General features: G+C 37.4%; 1 protein-coding gene across 1 annotated transcript in view; it reads right to left on the reverse strand.

The window, feature by feature from the left end:
* Window positions 1-19,995, reverse strand: part of LOC139130694 (protein SDA1 homolog) — a 30,864-nt gene extending 10,869 nt beyond the window's left edge. Inside the window, exons 1-11 of the mRNA XM_070696444.1 lie at window positions 19,767-19,995; window positions 16,465-16,569; window positions 15,265-15,363; window positions 13,596-13,778; window positions 12,614-12,713; window positions 9,611-9,614; window positions 7,812-7,869; window positions 4,121-4,201; window positions 3,791-3,892; window positions 1,994-2,063; window positions 1,484-1,645 (exon numbers count right to left, since the gene is read on the reverse strand). Coding sequence (XP_070552545.1) covers window positions 1,484-1,645; window positions 1,994-2,063; window positions 3,791-3,892; window positions 4,121-4,201; window positions 7,812-7,869; window positions 9,611-9,614; window positions 12,614-12,713; window positions 13,596-13,778; window positions 15,265-15,363; window positions 16,465-16,569; window positions 19,767-19,856 — 1,054 coding nt within the window. The 5' untranslated portion in view covers window positions 19,857-19,995. The remainder of the gene's footprint in view (window positions 1-1,483; window positions 1,646-1,993; window positions 2,064-3,790; window positions 3,893-4,120; window positions 4,202-7,811; window positions 7,870-9,610; window positions 9,615-12,613; window positions 12,714-13,595; window positions 13,779-15,264; window positions 15,364-16,464; window positions 16,570-19,766) is intronic.
* Between the last annotated feature and the right edge of the window lie 540 nt (window positions 19,996-20,535).

Here is a 20,535-nt window from a genome sequence, read left to right on the forward strand (position 1 = left end):
CTGCATAACATACAGTCACAGAAAACACTCTACATACCATACAGTCACAGAAAACACTTCTGCATAACATACAGTCACAGAAAACATTTCTACATAACATACAGTCACAGAAAACACTTCTGCATACCATACAGTCACAGAAAACACTTCTGCATAACATACAGTCACAGAAAACACTTCTACATAACATACAGTCACAGAAAACACTTCTGCATAACATACAGTCACAGAAAACACTTCTACATAACATACAGTCACAGAAAACACTTCTACATACCATACAGTCACAGAAAACACTTCTGCATACCATACCGTCACAGAAAACACTTCTGCATACCATACAGTCACAGAAAACACTTCTGCAGACCATAGTCACAGAAAACATTTCTACATACCATACAGTCACAGAAAACACTTCTGCATACCATACAGTCACAGAAAACACTTCTGCATACCATACAGTCACAGAAAACACTTCTACATACCATACAGTCACAGAAAACACTTCTACATACCATACGATCACAGAAAACCATACAGTCACAGAAAACATTTCTACATACCATACAGTCACAGAAAACACTTCTGCATAACATACAGTCACAGAAAACACTTCTGCATACCATACAGTCACAGAAAACACTTCTACATAACATACAGTCACAGAAAACACTTCTACATAACATACAGTCACAGAAAACACTTCTGCATACCATACAGTCACAGAAAACACTTCTGCATAACATACAGTCACAGAAAACATTTCTACATAACATACAGTCACAGAAAACACTTCTACATACCATACAGTCACAGAAAACACTTCTACATAACATACAGTCACAGAAAACACTTCTACATACCATACAGTCACAGAAAACACTTCTGCATACCATACAGTCACAGAAATACTTCTGCATACCATACAGTCATAGAAAACATTTCTACATACCATAAAGTCACAGAAAACATTTCTACATACCATACAGTCACAGAAAAATTTCTACATACCATACAGTCACAGAAAACACTTCTACATACCATACAGTCACAGAAAACACTTCTACATAACATACAGTCACAGAAAACACTTCTACATAACATACAGTCACAGAAAACACTTCTACATAACATACAGTCACAGAAAACACTTCTACATAACATACAGTCACAGAAAACACTTCTACATAACATACAGTCACAGACAACACTTCTGCATAACATACAGTCACAGAAAACACTTCTACATAACATACAGTCACAGAAAACACTTCTACATACCATACAGTCACAGAAAACACTTCTACATACCATACAGTCACAGAAAACACTTCTACATACCATACAGTCACAGAAAATGCTATGAAGGTAGAAACTAGCAAAAATATGATGGTATACATGTAGATCTATGACGTAGAGTGGTACTTAACACATACCTATGGCTGGTATAGATCTATGTGTTAAAGTGGTACTCAGTACATACCTCTCTGATGTGGCTGCAAATATCGCTGGAGGAATGGATAAAAATTAAACAAAAACAGTTGATGTATTCCAACAAGCCTGGATATGAGATTCATCATCATTATTTTGACTTCAAATCTCTCTGTTGAAGAGTCCAACTGTTTGAAAAGTTTCTCTGAAAAATCTGGAAAAAAAACACACATAAAATGTGAAAATGGGGAATCATGTCATAATTGGGGAAAAGTGATCTCTTCAGTATTTACATGTAAGTTGTACTATTTTGTCGTATACTACTCACGTCAACATGGTCTTTCAGTTTACAAACAAGTATGTGTAATACTTGTTTGTAAACTGAAAGGCCATGTTGAACTGACAGAAAACCCTACAGCTATTTGGACATACAAATAGTTCAACCATAATGTACAATATATGAATACACTTTGTTTAGATTTATCATAATTTTGACATCTAGTTCTTGTCATAATCAATGCAGTATGGCTGTTTGATGAACGCTATGAATCTGCCTACTTACCTTGGGGATCATGGATTAGATGTAATGCTGAGAAATTAAAAGTCTCCACTTTTCTTTTCTTCTTGTGTTTCTGAGTAGAGAAAAATAGTAAGCATGTCAGGAGTTTTACATTGCTTTCCTGTTCATGTGAGAAAGAAAATAAAGTAATGGTCTACTGTATCAGGTTTTATTCTACATCTATTGCCGTAAACTATAGACTTCCTTAAACAATAGACTACAGTATACTTTGTATAATACAATGCAAGTGAGGGCACTGAGTCCAATTCACATGCACATTTAGGTGCCCTGCTGACCTTTGACCACAACAAAACTTCAGTCAATTTTTACATAAGGTCAAATTCATAAAGTTTATTTTTATGAAAATAAACCATGTTATGTACAATAATTAGATATTATTCTCTAAAATTTTTCTTCGTTCAGCAAAGAAAATACGAGTGATGTAATGACCGTGTTACCATGAGTTGAAGATGAGTGGTGACACAGTCATTACGTCACAAGTATTTTCCAAGCTGAATGAAGAAAGATATTAGGGAATAATATACTTATCACATGCACAAGCCAAGAATTTTATTATTTTTTGCAAAGTAAAAGAAGCTTTTAGTGAGGATTCCATGTTTAAACTTTTGAACTACTTTAGGAATAATATCAATATGCCGTGGGCAAGTTGTCAATCATTTCCAGTTGTCCGTCGCGTGTGCAAGGAATACGGCAATCATGTTCATGTATGGAGCAAATGCCAGACGACCTCTCGGTCTACACGTACCTTCCGCAAAGTTATACACTGTTTCAAAGATAGCATTGGCCTAGAAATTTACCGGGATCAAAAGTCGGCTGAAACTCGACGGCGCAAACACTGTGTAATGTCGCGCCTGACCCTGGTTACAATGTTTACGGAACCCACAGTAATGGGACCAGCTTCGAGTTCGTTGTTTCCGCAAATAATTCACGTAAATTCCTTTAGGAATGCACAGGCGGTACACTATTGTCTTTTCATTGCTCAGATTATTATTGTCATAGTCTGAGCAAATATCGATTTCATTACATGACTTTTGGAGGCCTGGATACCGCACTTGACCCCCTTGTTGCAGTAGAAGCTGTATGTCTACCGCATGAAAGCACACAGTGCGTCGAAAGTTCAGGCATCATCCGGGTCTATACGAATACAAACCCCCATATTGGCGACAAAACTAAAGCACTAGGACTCAAAATTTGCCTATTGAATGTATTTTGTCAGACTCAAATAATCATGATGAATGTTTACGATAGTTTCATGTCAGACACATTTTGATCACAGGAGAAATACCAGTCCGATGCACCAAAATTGATGACAGAGATGCAGTTGTCGTGATGTAGAACGACCAGAGAATAAATCCTGTATTTTTTGTTCAGAGACGACAAACTTGGCTTGTACATGTGATAATGCATAATAATTTTAACAAAATAAATCCTTGAAATGCCCTTTGCTGATGCAATCCACAGATCATGTTGGAATAGTAATAACTGATCACCAGTATGTCATCAATTCCATCCCTTCACAAACCCTTCCATTTTTTGTGATATGGAAACTATTAAGAAGCAATTCTACTGTCAGATATTAGTCCATCAACCTGCCAAGTGACCCAAACAACCTAGCAACAATGATGTACCTAGCAACAAATATCAATGGGGTGACCCATACAACCTAGAAACTATGATTGACCCAATGACATTAATCAACACACAATATATGTACATGATGTGACACCATGATGATTCACCATATCACATATGAATACACAAAGAGAAAAGTTATATCACCTTTATTAATTTCATTGCTCTCTCAAACTTCTTTTTTCTTTTTCTGGTTTTCTTGTTCACACCATGTTTGAGAACAATTTGTTTGGCCGTGGGAGTGTCATCCTACAAAGAAAAGATAAAAGATTTGAACATAAGAGTTTACATCTCTCTCAAATGTGAAATATCTCTGAGGTGAATTGTAATAACTCTTATGTAGATAGATATGTGTGCCTGTCTAAACCAATGATTCACGGCTCTATTGGTTTGAATAATATGTCTTTAGATCATGGACGGTATAGGGGCAAGACCACCTCTACTGTCTATGATTAGATCAACTACATCAGTACTTACATCAGAATCACTATCATCACTGGAATCATTATCTTCATCTTCATCTTTACCAAGGAAAAATTTCAGAGCAGCTACAAGAACCTGTTGACACAATGATCAAATCAGATCAGATTAGATCTTGGACTCACACATTTTCTGTAAAGCCTTACAAGACATAGAAATGCAGTGATTTTGTCAAACACATCACATAACAAAACATCAATCAAACAGGAGTGTTCTTTAACTCACAAAATATCTTCCTGACCATAACAAATACTCTATTTCACATCAATTTCATTTACTCATCCCTGACTAAGACTATTGTCTGCCCAGTTATTTTTTGATGTATATCAGACTGAAAATTAGAATTGGACGTGGATGATTATGAAAAAGTAATAACATGTTGTTGTTTTCAAACATATATAAAATTTTTGAGCAAAATTCATGATTGAAAATATTTTGGCATCTTGAAAAACCATTATATTTTCCAATCTGCTTGAGAAATGATCTTTAATATGTCAAACAAAGGTGAAAATTTGAGTAGTTTCTGTACCTCAAAGTGACTACATTTTACACATAATAATCAAAATATTAAAATATGTGACGACAGCTTTGAGCATGAAATTTTTAAGTGTTTCCATTTAACAAAACAATGATTAATGTGGTGTTTGGTTTCAGGAGTGATAGTTATGTACAAATTGACAACAACATACATGTACATCGGCTAGATTAATCTCAATGTAAACTTGTTTGAATGCTACATTTCCTTTTTCATTCTTTGTTCAATGATTCAGAGTACCGCAATATTCATGAGGGGAACGCTCCATTAACTTGGCGTACCCGAGTAACCCGAGTTGGTTATCAGAGGATTAATCTCTATGTCAACATATGCGAACAGATTATCTTGTAGTGTCAACAAAACATTAGCACTCCCGGAACTACTTTTAGCATGGCCAATGCCAGTCGGCGCCTGACTTGATGATGGCCCCCCTGTCCGGCACTCAGGATTTCCGACCAGCGTTAAAAGTGCCGCCCAGCACTTGCTGTTACTTTGAGGTCATCATTTAGTTCATAAAATTGCATGAAGAGTTTACAAAAACAATGGTACTATAGAATCCCTTTCAAATAAAATGCTGTTTAAACAATACTAGCAGTTAATTAACGTACGCTGATTTTGCATACGAAAAGCTATTTTTGTATGAATGTTTATACCCCTATAAAAGAAAGTACGGTAGCGAAAATCAGCACAACAAAACAGGACTTCAGCACAACAAAACAGGACTTTTACTAAAACGTACTCTTTCAATTTCAGTTCAGACTCACATTGTGGAAAGGTGCATGCAATGCAATGAAAGTCACGAGCAAACTTTGGTGTCAACGGATCCAGTCTTGAATTATCAATGAACACTCACTTATTTTTCTGGTCACAAAAGCCAAAGGCTACTTGTCCATCGCAACAAGCCTCTCTGTTTGAATCCGCGGTGTTCATTTTTAGCCGGAATCCGGCCAAATTGACCGGCTACTTCCGTATTTTTGCCGGCTACTTTTCAGCAATGTTTCGCTCTCTAGCCCCGAAATTCTGGTTTTGATAATAATATTTTGATATTGTTGTCTTGCAAGCCGGAGATAACATTTCAGAAGTGCCTATGTGGCTATATGTAATCTAGCAATTTACGCGGTGAACTTGTTGCTATCTAGTATCAGCCTGTAGTACCGCGATCTGCGAACGTACTGTACTGGGAATCGCTCTCGAGGTCATCCTTGCTTTCCCGACTACAGCCCGAATTATTCCGACGTTCACATCGGGTTCAGCTTACGATTGGACTGACGTTACGCCCACCAATAGCCGGCCATTTCCGAATAAAGCCGACGTTTGTTTCTCTCAAACGCGAAAGAGAAGAAAGTCTCAAACGCGGAAGAGGAAGTCGACGCTTCAGAGCTTTTGTTTTCTGCGTAAGAGTTGGGCCTTGTCTGATGGGTAGGTTTTTGATCAATATGTAAAGCAACCAAAAGTTACTGAGTCTCATTTTTCATACTTTTGAAACGCCACGTCAATCCATCCATAGTCGATCATAGATCTACATCGCGTTTTGTGGAGGGGCCGTGGTTTAAGCGGAAGGGAAAGTCTACGCGGGAGTCTACGCTTGAAAACGTTGATTTTCTGCGAAAGAGTAGGACTTTGTCTGTTGGTTGCCGGAGGTTTTAGATCAAATCTAAATAAACAAACAATTACTTGGTCTCATTTTTCGTACTTTTGAAACGCTACGTCGATCACAGTGTCAAATTTCAGGTCGACCACAGTCCCTCTATCCACCGGTCTGGAAACGCCTATTGTAAAAGGTGTCAATCACCTGGACCGCACAGCCAAACCGCGATACGAGGGGCAGTCACGTGATAATGCGTAGCTTGGGTTTGTCCTGCATGCCACAGTCCCCGATTGTGTGTACGCTTTTCTCGAATTTTCGCTGTTTTTGGCTCTATTAAGTGTTCTCTGCGTCCATCTACCACACGAAGACAGAAATCATCATATCCTGAAACCGGTGTTGTTTTTGTGATCCTTATCCCATCGTTAAATGATGATAGTGTGCGATAATTTCTAGGGTTGATCGCTGCGAGTGTGTTGACGTAGCACAAGCAACGGCTGGAATCAAACCGGAAAATTTGTCGTCGCTTTCTCTTGCAATGCTAGTATTCAGTGCCTCCAAATATGATAAAATATGTTTTCTGTGTAATATTCTGTGAAATCATGTCTGTTAACTGAGCAGAATAGGAAAGACAACTGCAGAAATGCATGGATAGAGGGACTGTGGGTCAACCGAGATTGCATTATGTGTAAGCTTACTGTGTCACAATCGACTAATCGACTGCAGGTGTGTTGTACACATACGGTGTCGTACAGGTTGACGTTGGGTGTCGTCAATTTGGAATTTTATCAAACATGAACACTGGAATTTAGCTCTCTTTTCCAATTATATTCAACATCACCAAAAATCAATGGTAAGCTCGCGAATTCGTTTTATTGTGAAATTAATACCGTGAATTAAATCACTGAAAATTGTGCCGTCCGCCGACCGGCCTCGTTAACTGCCTCTACCATTTCTCCTTTCTTATAATATGTACGAGTGGCCATACTGTTTACAGACGGATCCGGCTAGCAATTCATTGACTTAAATTCGCTCTATAGGAGATGTAACGTCACAGGATACGTGCAGCTCTTGGAGTCCTTACTCACTCGTTACGTTGTTTGCAAGTGCAAGAAAAATCTCGTGGAAAGAACGTTCCATGCTGTTCTGATCACATTTGCATATATGATCAATGCGCGTTACTGAAGTGGAGCGTCCGAAAATAGGAAACTTTAATGAAAATGAACGAAGAATGATATTTGTTTCACCATATTTCTAAAACTTAGTTTAGAACCTAAATTAAAGAATAAACTAGATTACTTGCATTGAAAAAAGGGCAGTTCACTTTTTCCTGTCAACATAGTTCCATGTGCAAGCATATGTGTGTGCCCGTGGTATTGAGTGAGTCGTTACAGCCCTGACGTTCCTATCATAGCACCAGCTCGATAAGATAATCGCAACAATGGAAAATTAACACCTTGGGGATTAAAAGTCTTCTGTTTGTCACCCGAGTTGGCAGGCAGCAACTCGGGTTTCAGGTACCATCAAAGTTAATGGAGCCTTCCCCTAATGTGAGTGATATACTGTACCTTTGCTATTTTTGAGAAGCAGGCTGTGGTAATAACGTTGACTGTTTTAGCATCATTCCTGTTTAAGATAATCCAAGTACATGTTACAGGGTAAATACAAACTACTGTGTTTGACTTTGATGTTTGCTTAAAATGCTTACTCTACAACATCTGTTCGTGCTTCTAATTGTAAGGCACACTGACTGTGATGCACTCTTTCATGGATTGAAGTCTTCTGGTAAATACTTGTATGTAGATCGTTTCACCAGAAATTACACTAGCACTGCTAAGATACATTGAGCTATGGCGTCAGCACAGTATATCACCCTTCAATAATCAAGTGATACACTGCACCAATGTCATACACTTGGGAAAAGATCTCAATTAATTTGTTATGACATTTCATTTGAAAACTTATTTCTGAAATAGTTATACATTTCTGTATCCCGAGAGTCCTTATTTCAGCAAATAGAGGAATGTTTGGCTTGGGACAAGTTGATATTCATCACTTCAAAACAACAGATCAGTGAATACCATTGCAAACTGTTGATTCAGGATAAACACAGAACCATAAGACTGCATTGCAGTATCACTGAACTGTCATGGGTGCAACCACAAGGCACTGGTGGATTTGCGTGTTCCTGGATACAGTGATAGTAAAAGGTGGATAGGTCTGCCCCTGGATACAGTGATAGTAAAGGGCGGGTCAGTCACAATCAGGGTGCGCTAGAGTGTGTCACTTAGATCAAAATTTCAAGTTCATGATAACTGTCCAGTTAAATAATATGTTGAAAGGTTATGGTATGGGGCATATCTTCCTAAAATTTTGTGAAGCAAACGTCATTAGTATTACCACAGTGCACATTGTTTTACATGGTCGACGCAGTGTCACGGACGCTACAGAAATGTTGTACAGAAACACAAATGTCATAATAAAATTTTAAACAATGATTGGTTAATGCTTTCTTATGTTATTACAATATAAAAGATGCATATTGGCATTAAAATAAGCTATACTTGGTATGATTTACTTAATTTTTCCATGAATAAACACAACCTCAACGTTTAGTGAGAAATACAACAATATTGATCATATTTTTTAATAGGACTTTCAACTTCTCTATGTCCTTCCGCTGGTATGCTGTACTTAAAAGTTTTATTGTCATGAATTAACCATGCTATAGCAACAATATTAATACCATTCAGTGTAATCAAAATGAACTTCTTTCTAAAATATTTTCTGTTTAGTATGACATGTAATTTTGTCACGGACGCTACCAAAATCAAACTTGAAAGTTAGGTCAATTTGAATTATAAAAAGCAATTAACAATCTGGTTTTTTCTTTCTCTTTTCTCCAAAACCTTTCTGTATCAAACATTTAAATTGTGAAAATTGTGTCAAAACAGTGACAATTTCTTTATTAATTGAACAAGAAAGCTATAGCAACTACTGCAAAAATCAGTTGGAGTAAAAAATCACTGCAGCTGAACTTACTTCTGAGATCAACCCTCGAGTCATTTGCTGACGAAACTCCTCATGGTCTATAAAACAAGCATCTAAAACAAATCCTTCTTACAAAATCATAGCTCGTTATGTACCGGTAACTTTGACCAAGATGTGAAGGAGAAGGCAGTCCGTCAATATCCGGCACGACAACCGAAAAGTCCGGTGAGTTAATTCAAACACAGTTTGCCCATATCGCTCAAACAGTTAAAAGGTTTCACGATAGCGGTTTTAACAACGGGGAAACTGAATTTTTTTTTGACTTATCGTATAAAACCAAGATGCAATCTGTCATCGAATTGGTACTACAATCAACCAAACTGAAAAAATTGCTGAGCAGTACAGAAAACATCATCTGGCAAAGAAAATCAAAAACTGAGAGAGCTTCCATATAAGTAATCAAAGTTGGAGGCATGAATTAAATAAACCAATACTCTCCTCAGACCAAACCGATTTCAAAGGCCATTTACAGCAAATATTGTTACGAAACCATGAAACCTGGGAATGGTTAAACACAGAGAAATAAGATTTATTTCTCGAAACAGCCTTTCACAACATGCTTTTCAAACACGGAAAGCAGGCACCAATATCAACCCGAAATCTATTACAAAGTCCATGAAAAATTGACACAAAACCAAAGTTCGGTTAATCGATTTAAATGCCTAAAACAAGTAATCGTTGTCAGATTAGTACAACATTTACTGTTAAAGGTATACAGTCACCTGTAATCTAAATATGCCCGTATATGGTCAAAGGGGCGTTCCTTGTATTCAAAATGCCTATGTGAGGGCGCTGTTTTAAAAAGCGGCCACCCGATTAAAATCTGTGATTGGTTGGATTTTCTCTTCCATGGTAACTGTGGCAAAATTGGAACAGGTGACAGTGTACCTTTAACATAACGAGCACTAGCAACGCTCAAAATATGCCCTAAAACAAAAATCCTTATAAGCGTCCAGAAACTCCGGTCGATGCTGGGTCGTGTTATTTATAATATGACACCACACACCGGATCGCTCACTATAGAGTCAGTCAATAGTGGCTAACTCTCTCAATAATGAATCTGGCTTCTCCTCGAGGACGAAGATGACTTCATCACACAATCAAGCGGAGGGGATACAAAACAAGAGAGCGACTGATGAAGGAACCCCATTTGTGGTTCCGAAACGCCGTTAAGACAAATCACTCAATCAACAAACCGGTTTACTGGGGACCCAGATCACATGAGTAGGGTCAAAGCACTATCGATTCACCGGTGTCTCGCAATGTATTCCACACAAAATAAAAGCAATGATCCTTTATTCACCATAGCATAATACTAAAAATTCTTGGTAGAGCCGATGTGTGGAGTTGCCCTCATTTTCCTTTATATAAAATGTGGTGGTTATTTCACATTTACATTGGCTTATAGTCTGAAAAACAACATTTGTATTTTATTGTAGCATCCGTGACATAATGAATTGAAATGGAATACACAATAATAAATGCATATACAGCACAGAATTCATTGTTCTTTTCACTAGAATTCTAATAACATATTCAATACAATTACTGCATTCTTAAAAAACACCAATCTAAGTGTTACAGTTGAGGCTGAACATAACTTTTTGAGTGTTTTATTACTTTTTAAAAAATCAATTTTGTGCAAATTTACAATTTTATGCCTTGAAGACATTTTGTAACCCAACTCCATGTATGTACACACAATACACACTAGTATTTATATGTTTCAGTGGATTAACTGCTTTAAAATGTTTTAAATAGTTATTAATTATGGCTCAACTTATGTAGTAAACACCGTCACGGACGCTACACCGTCACGGATGCTACATTTCCATATTTTAGGTATATTAATAGTGAACGCAAGGGACAGTAATTATATAATTTGTTTATTTAAGGTAGGCACTATTGACACTTAGGACTGTGACATCAGATCTTTTATAACTCCTGTTGTCCTTAAGATATGAGTGTGTCACGGATGCTACAAGAAATTCCGACCACAGCGATCTCCATTTTCATTTATTCCAAAACAATACAATATGCAATTTTGTTTAAATTTTGGTGTATAAAATGCTTGCCATGGATGTTGAGGTTGGAATTAAATTCAACATTACAATATTTTATTATTTTTCTACATATAAACTAAGGTATATGTACTTATGGTCATAAAACACAAAAAAACATAACGATGTTACAGTTTTGGTAAAAATACTACAGTTTCTGTTCCGATGCACATAGTCACACGAAATAACTTGTGAAAGAAAGGTTAGGTATTCTGCAATAACATATGTAAGCTAAAAATTCCACAGTTTTAACACTGTGTTCCAAAAAACATTTTGAAATTAAGTATATTTTGAAGTGAAACAGCATAACGCTACTTTTTACTGTTTTTAAAGGCATTTTTGTGGATGTACAACCAAACCTGCACAATATATGCAATATTTCTTCATGTGACCAAGTTAGATACAACTATTACTATTTATTAGAAACAAATTAGCAATATAATATCAGTCTGAATAGCAGATATATGTCCATAACAAATGAAAATCATCTAGCGCACCTGATTGTGACTGACCCGATAGTAAAGGGTGGATGTGTCTGCCCCGGATAAAGTGATAGTAAAGGACGGATAGGTCTGCCCCAGGATACACTTATAATAAAGGGTGGATATATCTGCCCCTGGATACAGTGATAGTAAAGGGTGGATATGTCTGCCCCTGGATACAGTGATAGTAAAGGGTGGATATGTCTGCCCCTGGATACAGTGATAGTAAAGGGTGGATATGTCTGCCCCTGGATACAGTGATAGTAAAGGGTGGATATGTCTGCCCCTGGATACAGTGATAGTAAAGGGTGACTATATCTGCCCCTGGATACAGTGATAGTAAAAGATGGATATGTCTGCCCCTGGATACAGTGATAGTAAAAGTGGATATGTCTGCCCCTGGATACAATGATAGTAAAGGGTGGGTATGTTTGCCCTGGATACAGTGATAGTAAAGGGTGGATCTGTCTGGCCCTGGATACAGTGATAGTAAAAGATGGATATATCTGCCCTGGATACAGTGATAGTAAAAGATGGAGATGTCTGCCCCTGGGTACAGTGATAGTAAAAGGTGGATATGTCTGCCCCTGGATACAGTGATAGTAAAGGGTGGATATGTCTGCCCCTGGATACAGTGATAGTAAAGGGTGGATATGTCTGCCCCTGGATACAGTGATAGTAAAGGGTGGATATGTCTGCCCCTGGATACAGTGATAGTAAAAGGTGGATATGTCTGCCCCTGGATACAGTGATAGTAAAGGGTGGTTGATACTTTACCAGATTTTCTTTTGTAGAGTTCAATCATGACATCTAGTGACATCTTGGCTGCTATTGGACTGCTGTCTTGTAACATTGTGTACATGAAATTCTGCAGGCTCTGAAAGAAAAGTGTGATTGCATGATTACATGTATGTGTCAAGTTGAGCTGACAGAGTTTAGGTAACAATTTACTTTTATCATAATCTTGCAACAATGGGTGACTGCATATCATAGATGAATCAATCATGATTAGAATCTTTGCTCTTCATGTAAAGAAGACACTTAATCATTACCTATATTAGCTTAGATCATTGATCAAGTTGACGCAGACATGCAATTATCCCTATCATTATCCAATTGCTGGCTCACATCTAAAATTACAAGACCTAACAAAGCGGTATACTGTCATGCCCATCATTCACCCATTATTGCCAGGCATCACTCTCTGCTTTGTGTCCAGTATTATGCAACACTTCTGTCATTGAGCATCATTTGCTGTATTTTGTAACAATTTGTATTGCCATGAAACCTTGGAATAATTTCATATACTGCTAATAGTACCGGTATCTTGTTCAGATATCGGACCTGAGTGTTTTTGAAGTCAGGTTATATCGATGTATCTTTACATTTGCAGGATGATAATTTCACTTTAACTATGGCTTACATGTTTAAAAGGATACCGTTGTCGGAACTGTGCCTGTGAGAGTTTCTTGTTTATGATCAATGTATTTTGTGCACAAAATCTAGATGCACTTCATCATCATCGCTGCAACATTTAAATTATATGATGTAGATTATGACAGGCATGTTTTAACTTTCATCAATCACCATTGTACCCTGGATACAGTGTCTACATTGGTTGTATTGGTCCCATACAACTTTGAGCACAGTTCCGACAACTGTATCTCTTTGAACACTGTCACAGTAGAAAATCAAAAACTTGTAGCCTTAATTCAGTTATGTTCAAAGATTGTTGTTTAACACCGATGACTTTACTTACTGTGTTCAGTTTGTTGTTTTTATTCTTCGAATTGATGTTCTTGATGTCAGCCACGATGTGATTGTAGAGAGTTTTCCTTAGAGCTTTGTCTTGGCAACGAAACAATTCAAAAAACAATTCCAGCAAACTGGTTGGAGATAGTAGTTCTTTATTTCTGAGTAGAATTAAAGCCCTGCATAATGTCTGAATAAAAGACAAGCAAAAAACAAACATCACTGACTTTGAAAAGAGACTTGTGAGCACTCCAGGCTTTAATGTTGATAAAGAACTCTTTCAGGCCTGTCTTTCACACTCAGAAGATTTAGCAATGTAACAGTGTACCGTACTTACCAGGATCTGGCTGGAAAGAGTTTGTTACAAAATAGAATGCATACTGTATTTCTGAATTATATGTACAGTATACTGGTGGGTGACAATACATGTAGGTGACTCACAGTGGTTTATCAATAGAATAGTATTACAATAGAACACATTCATAATCAACATTAATAAATTGCATATCAAGCATAAAATCAAAAATGACAGTCTATTTGATAGGAATTTTGTTTTGAAGGTTTTTCAGGAGAGCAACCATGTAGAAATTGAGTAGTACCATTTATAAAGCAAGGTTTAAAAACACTACACAAATCAAACGTCAAAATGTCTCTCATAAATGTATGATTTGTATATTTTCTTGAACAGGAAATGCAGAAAATTGATTTTAGATTTTTGTCATCTGTAGAGTATGATATCATATTTTGACAATGTTATACATTCACTAATCTGACATTGCCATAGGAAGTAACGGCATGTACTGTAGATTCTGATGAAATGTGCATACTTGACTTGCAGATTAACATCAGATTTCCCAAAACTTAGGACTTACATCTGACCACTCACTCACTCAAATAATGTAGTACATGAAGACAAATAAAGACACACTAGTGGACATGAACGAAAAAGAGCTCTGCAAAAACAAAACTGTTTGAAACTCAGAATGTTTAACCATTACTGCATCACAGTTAGCAGAAAATGTCATATTTTCAGGCTTGAGACAAGTAATACAAACTTATCATTAAAGAATAACAGTGCACACATCAGATGAAGTCACACAAACATTGAGGTGTGCCCGAGGTTCAAATGATACACAAGTTTCTCTATGCATGCAGTATTTATTGTTGAGAGACACAGCAGTAGCAGAAATATATCAATGATCACAGGTTTTAGTACACCAAGAATGTACATGTGAATCTTGCAGGGACAAATTCATCATTCTATATCAATGCCTTATAGAAGTCAGTCAGTTTGTTAGACATTTTACAAAGTTAACGAACTCAATTAAATGAGTGGGACACAAATAAACTGATTTGTAACAACATTCTGTGCAGCTTGAGTCACCTGTAGGTGACATGTATGCTATGTCTATACATGAATGCTATGTCTATACATGAATGCTATACATAAATGCTATATCTTCAGTATACATGTACATGAATGCTATGTCTATACATGTATGCTATGTCTATACATGTATGCTATACATATACATGTATGCTGTGTCTATACATGAATGCTATGTCAATACATGAATGCTATACAAAAATACTACATGTATGCATACACATGAATGTTATACATGAATGCTATATCAATACAAGATTGTACATGTAGTCTAAAAAAGTTACCTTACCATTCTCATTTCTGGATCAAGAACACTATAATGTCTGTTCAGAAGTTCCTTAAGTTCCTGTGGAAAGTTAGCTAAGTGGTCCGGATAACAGTGGGAAATCTGGAGAAAAGCAACAAAGACACAAGTTGAGACCAAACTTGAATACTGAAGCAGAATTTTTCAGAATCTTTTCATGTGTAACTCTCGTCTCAGTTGCTTGTGGTTAGGTACAAAAACGGACAAATAGTTTCAGAGATTTTTTGACCAAAATGGAAAAATTGCCCAAAAATACAAATATACAAATTTTGACACAAATTACATGTAAGTAAATGTCACTAAAGTCATGCTAAGGAACCTGTCTATTAAATATTAAAGCAACTGTAGTAGCTCTATTGAATAGAAGCTTGGAATGTGGAAAGATGACTGGCCCTGATTACAATGATGATGGTGGACAGCCTCCATCTGATGACTCCACATCACAGAAAGTGGAACTAAAAAGTGGACAACCACAGCACAGACAGTTTAACTAAAAAGTGGACAACCACAGCACAGAAAGTGGAACTAAAAAGTGGACTACCGCACCACAGACAGTGGAACTAAAAAGTGGACTACCACATCACAGACAGTTTAACTAAAAAGTGGACAACCACAGCACAGAAAGTGGAACTAAAAAGTGGACTACCGCATCACAGACAGTGGACTAAAAAGTGGACTACCACATCACAGACAGTGGAACTAAAAAGTGGACTACCACATCACAGACAGTGAAACTAAAAAGTGGACTACCACATCACAGACAGTGGACTAAAAAGTGGATCATCACATCACAGACAGTGGAACTAAAAAGTGGACTACCACATACATGTAACTCAAGTCCTGAGAATACCAAGTCCTAAACTTATCTGCCAACAAGTTGAATTAGCATTACTTTAATACCCAGGAAATTTTCTAAATAAATATGATCATTTCAGAAAAATTGAAAACATGCATGTACATGTATGAAAATGTACACTCTCTGCATTCTTGTTACAATCAGTGTCACTCTCCAAATTTGTGTTCAGCTTCAAGAAATGCATTTAAATTTCCACAATTGAATACTAAGATAAAGTTAAAAAAAACATTGTGAAGAAATTGGAATGAAAAAAATCAAGTATATATGTACATGTATGCATATCTAATGGTGTTGATCATAATATTGTATTGAGTATAGGACAAACTTACTTGGCTCAGGAACATACTCAGATCAGCTAAACTTTTGGAATACACAGATGGCTTGAGTTGAAATATCTGTAAGTTGGATTGGTAATGTCTGTACTGCTGCAGGAACTGTAATTGTGTTTCCAAACATGAAAAGATTTAGAAATAAAGGAGAGTTATTAAAAATTGGTAAAAGGCTGAAGATCATATTAACTTACATTACAATGTACACGTTTGAATTTTGTTCTTCATTCAACAGTTTCTTGAAGAAATAAACTGGGCTGTTGGTAATTTTGTTTCTGTATTGGTATGCTGACAAATGCATGCATGAGATACGCCAATAATAAACATTACATGTACTTGTATTATATTACTTGCACTGGAGACAGCACGAATCTTCAGTATGTTCACTATAATGCAAATACCAAAAACATGCCATAAGCTTATGTTAATAATTGCTTGTCACCTGGTATTTTATAGAAAAACTTAAAATGATCATGCAAGCAGCCAAGCCATACTAGTTACTACATTCCAAGAGAAATAAGAATACACCACAAGGATCCATAAGTACAGTACAATCATAGATCCTCCAAAAGTTTTTTGGAGTGTCTAAGGTACCGGTACATGTACCCTCTGTATCACATGCTTGCACTGTCTCGCCATGGGGTTCTGCCAGATACGTACAATTTACATGTACAGTATTACGCATGTTACATCTACAAGTAGAACTGGTCATAAAGTATAAATTAGATAATGAAATGCATTATTGGAGATAACATGTTCAGATCTCACAAACAAATTTACAAGTGACTGTACACATGGACTCTAGATACCTTAAAACATATGCATACATGTAGCATTGTATGATTTGTCAAATCGTAGTAAGACCCTTGGTTGTTCGGTGCTCGTATGAGAACAGCAGTAGGTGGAAATTTTCTGTGTCATGATATAAGGTTTATATGCTTAAGCAATAAAGCACACCCTGCGATGGTATACCACAAGATTTTGACCAGTTCACAACATATATGCACAAGCGATAACGAGTGCATAGATGAAGTGAACTGGTCAAAATCACGTGGTATACCATCGCTGGGTGTGCTTTATTGCTTAAATATATTTTTATCAAGACACGGTAACTGTATTTCTGCTCATGCAATTCATAGTTGTCTTGTAATCCACATTTGAAAAGCAACAAAGTTCAATAATCATAGTGTACACATGAAGGTAGTCATCGGTCTCTGCCACAGCGGCTATGCAAAATCTTTGAAGACCTGCACTATTAAGGTATATGCCTGCGGTCCTACAATACTTAGGACTGCCCATTACTGCCTGTTACACCTTGTCGGAAAATTTGCTTTAAAATTATGGATACAAGAGAGGTCGGCCAGTTGGGAGTTCAGCCAGTAGGAGTACTCGGCCAGCTGGAGAAGTCGGCTAGTAGGCGGACTTGGCCAGTAGGAGTACGCAACCACTTAGAATGTAAGATCTACAGTGCACCTCTATTTTTCAAGGTCCACCAAAGTTATAATACAAAAGTAATCTAAATGTCATGCATAAGTGTAATGCGTGCAAACTTCCCTGTTCACGCACATACATGTGTCAAACTAAACGATGACATCGGCCACACATTGTGGTACACCGTATTGACTTTCTAGGTTTTCAGGTTGGGGAGCCCTTTGCATTGTTTTCTTAAAGCTCCTATTAGACCAGAAAATAACAGAAACTATGGTACCAAAAAGTTGAAACTGGCATGAGTATAAAAAAGCATATACCGATTAAGTATTTGACCGTGAAGAGAATGCATATGCATATGCTTTGTTGCAACTGGCCGACCTCTCCTACTGCCACTGGACAAGTTGGTCAACGTAGTACTGGTCGAGCTCGCAACTGGCCGACCTCTCTGGTTACAAGAATTACTGATAATCTAAATGCCACCGGGTATTTCTCTTTTGCATCCCTGGAGAGATTATGTGTACCAGAAACAAGAAAAGGACATAACTTTTGCTTGATTTTGGAAAGATTCGTGTAGGTGTCGGGGGATGTCAGTTGCCACACAGGATTTTTTAGTCAATTGGACCCAATGAAGATTGGACCAAAGTCAATTGGATCCACTATATGCTAATTGGACCCCCGAGGTCAATAGACATTCCGTAAACAAACAAATGTACATGTCTGATCAGTGCATAGACCCTAAAATCAGAGTAACTACTGGTGCGAAAAATCAATGTTTCTGAGACAAACGTTATTAATTTGTGGAATTTTATAAAACAGAAGTTGTGTTTTGGTATTGAAATATTGAATGGTTACAGCAATTGATCGCTTAGTATGCTTAATGTGAACCGATTAATTTCATATGGGGCAGTAACAGGCAGTAATTAGTAGGACCAAACAGCCTAATAAACGTAGCTAATGATGGATTTTTAGACTGGAAGTTGGTTCACTAAAAATTGACAAGAGCTTGTCTGTGGTTCACTGATAGAGATAAAAATAATTGTTGTACATACCCCTATTCATGCAGTACTATGCTATGATCTAGGCGTACCTTTATGGGATTTGATTGTAGCTCTGAGCCAGCTTCGAAGTGACTACATCACAGGCACCTGTGGGCTGGATAGTCTGAAAGATCGATCACTTTTCTGCTTCATCTATCGATCCCAACCAGCCTTGGTTGCTGTGGCAGGCAGATCAAATACAGGATCGATAGATCAAGCAGAAAATCAATCGATCTACCAGATTGCCCAGCCAAAGGGTGCTTGTGAATTATCGACTTTACCCAGTCCTACTGATTACTGCTCTTAGCTGCCTGAGTAAAAAGTAGGGCAAATTTTGCCAATTTTAATACTAAGCCAATAGGTTCAGCTTCTATCATGCCCGGCTAACCAAAAATACCATTACTTTGGCGTTCACCTGATGTTTTCTCTAGCGGTTTGGAACCCGTAAAAAGATGCTGGATTATCGACTAGAAAAAACGTCCCCAGCTTGATTGTGAGATCATACCATTTAGTGTTAGGCTGTCAAGCTGCACGCGTGCGGCTCGGATATCATAACTCTAACCTCTCGCACTGAATGGTATGATCTCACTAGCAAGCTGGCGACGTCCTCCGTCCGTCAGGCGCGGCGTCTTCTGAGTTCCAAAACCGCCGGAGAAAACAACAGGTTAATGCCAAATCAATGATATTTTTGGTTAGCCGGGCATGATATAAATTGAACCTATTGGCTCAGTGTTAAAATTGGCGAAATTTTGCCTATATTTTACTCGGGCAGTCCTCAGCTGGCAGCTACGCGCAGCAATTACTAGTAATTAGTAATAGTAGGACCCGACTTACCTCGTCTGTGTAAGACTGCGGATCTCGCTTTATCAAGTTCTGCAGCTGTGGCAGATTATTTGGTAACTGGTTCCGATTTCTATTGCTCATCCTGCTAGTTGTTGCAATGTATGTCGTGTGAGTGAAAATAACAAAAGCATAGAACACTGTAGTGTTCCAAACAATTCGTCCGTCCGTGCAGTCACTGGATGATGATCGTGTTCACGATGCACATGTTTCGTTGTGTCGCCCTCGGTAATAGAGTTTGTTCGTTGAGGTCAATGGAAGTTTTCTCCAATGTCATTGCGCCCCCATTCGTCAGTACACGCTTCTATAGAGATGATGAATCATGATAAATGCGTTGGCTCGTGTGAATGGCCAGAACTGCAGTGAGCGTTCAGTTATAATTTGCTGGGGTTGGCCGCTGAAATCCTTCCTGTCACATTTTTAAACGTCTTAAAGTCTCATTACCTCCTTTATACATTAAAGCTCTATCTCATTAACAATAAAAAGACTGTGAACATAATGTAGGTGGGTTTGACTTTTCAAAAAATTAAAACATTTTTCCAATATAAAATATTGGAAAAACTCTAGGCCTTGTTCTCAATTACTTCGAATACCAGCGTTTTCAGAGAACATCTATGATCGTCACGAACTTTTCTTGATTTAGACGAGTCCTACGTGCTATAGGCTATTTATTTATTTATTTATTTACCTTGAGTAGAAGTAAACTTATTCTTGTTGATTAAAGATGGTCGTTTTCCTCACAATAGGTTTTTGTTCTCCTCCA

This window comes from Ptychodera flava, chromosome 4 (assembly GCF_041260155.1).
Source record: "Ptychodera flava strain L36383 chromosome 4, AS_Pfla_20210202, whole genome shotgun sequence".
Taxonomy (NCBI): Eukaryota; Metazoa; Hemichordata; class Enteropneusta; family Ptychoderidae; genus Ptychodera; species Ptychodera flava.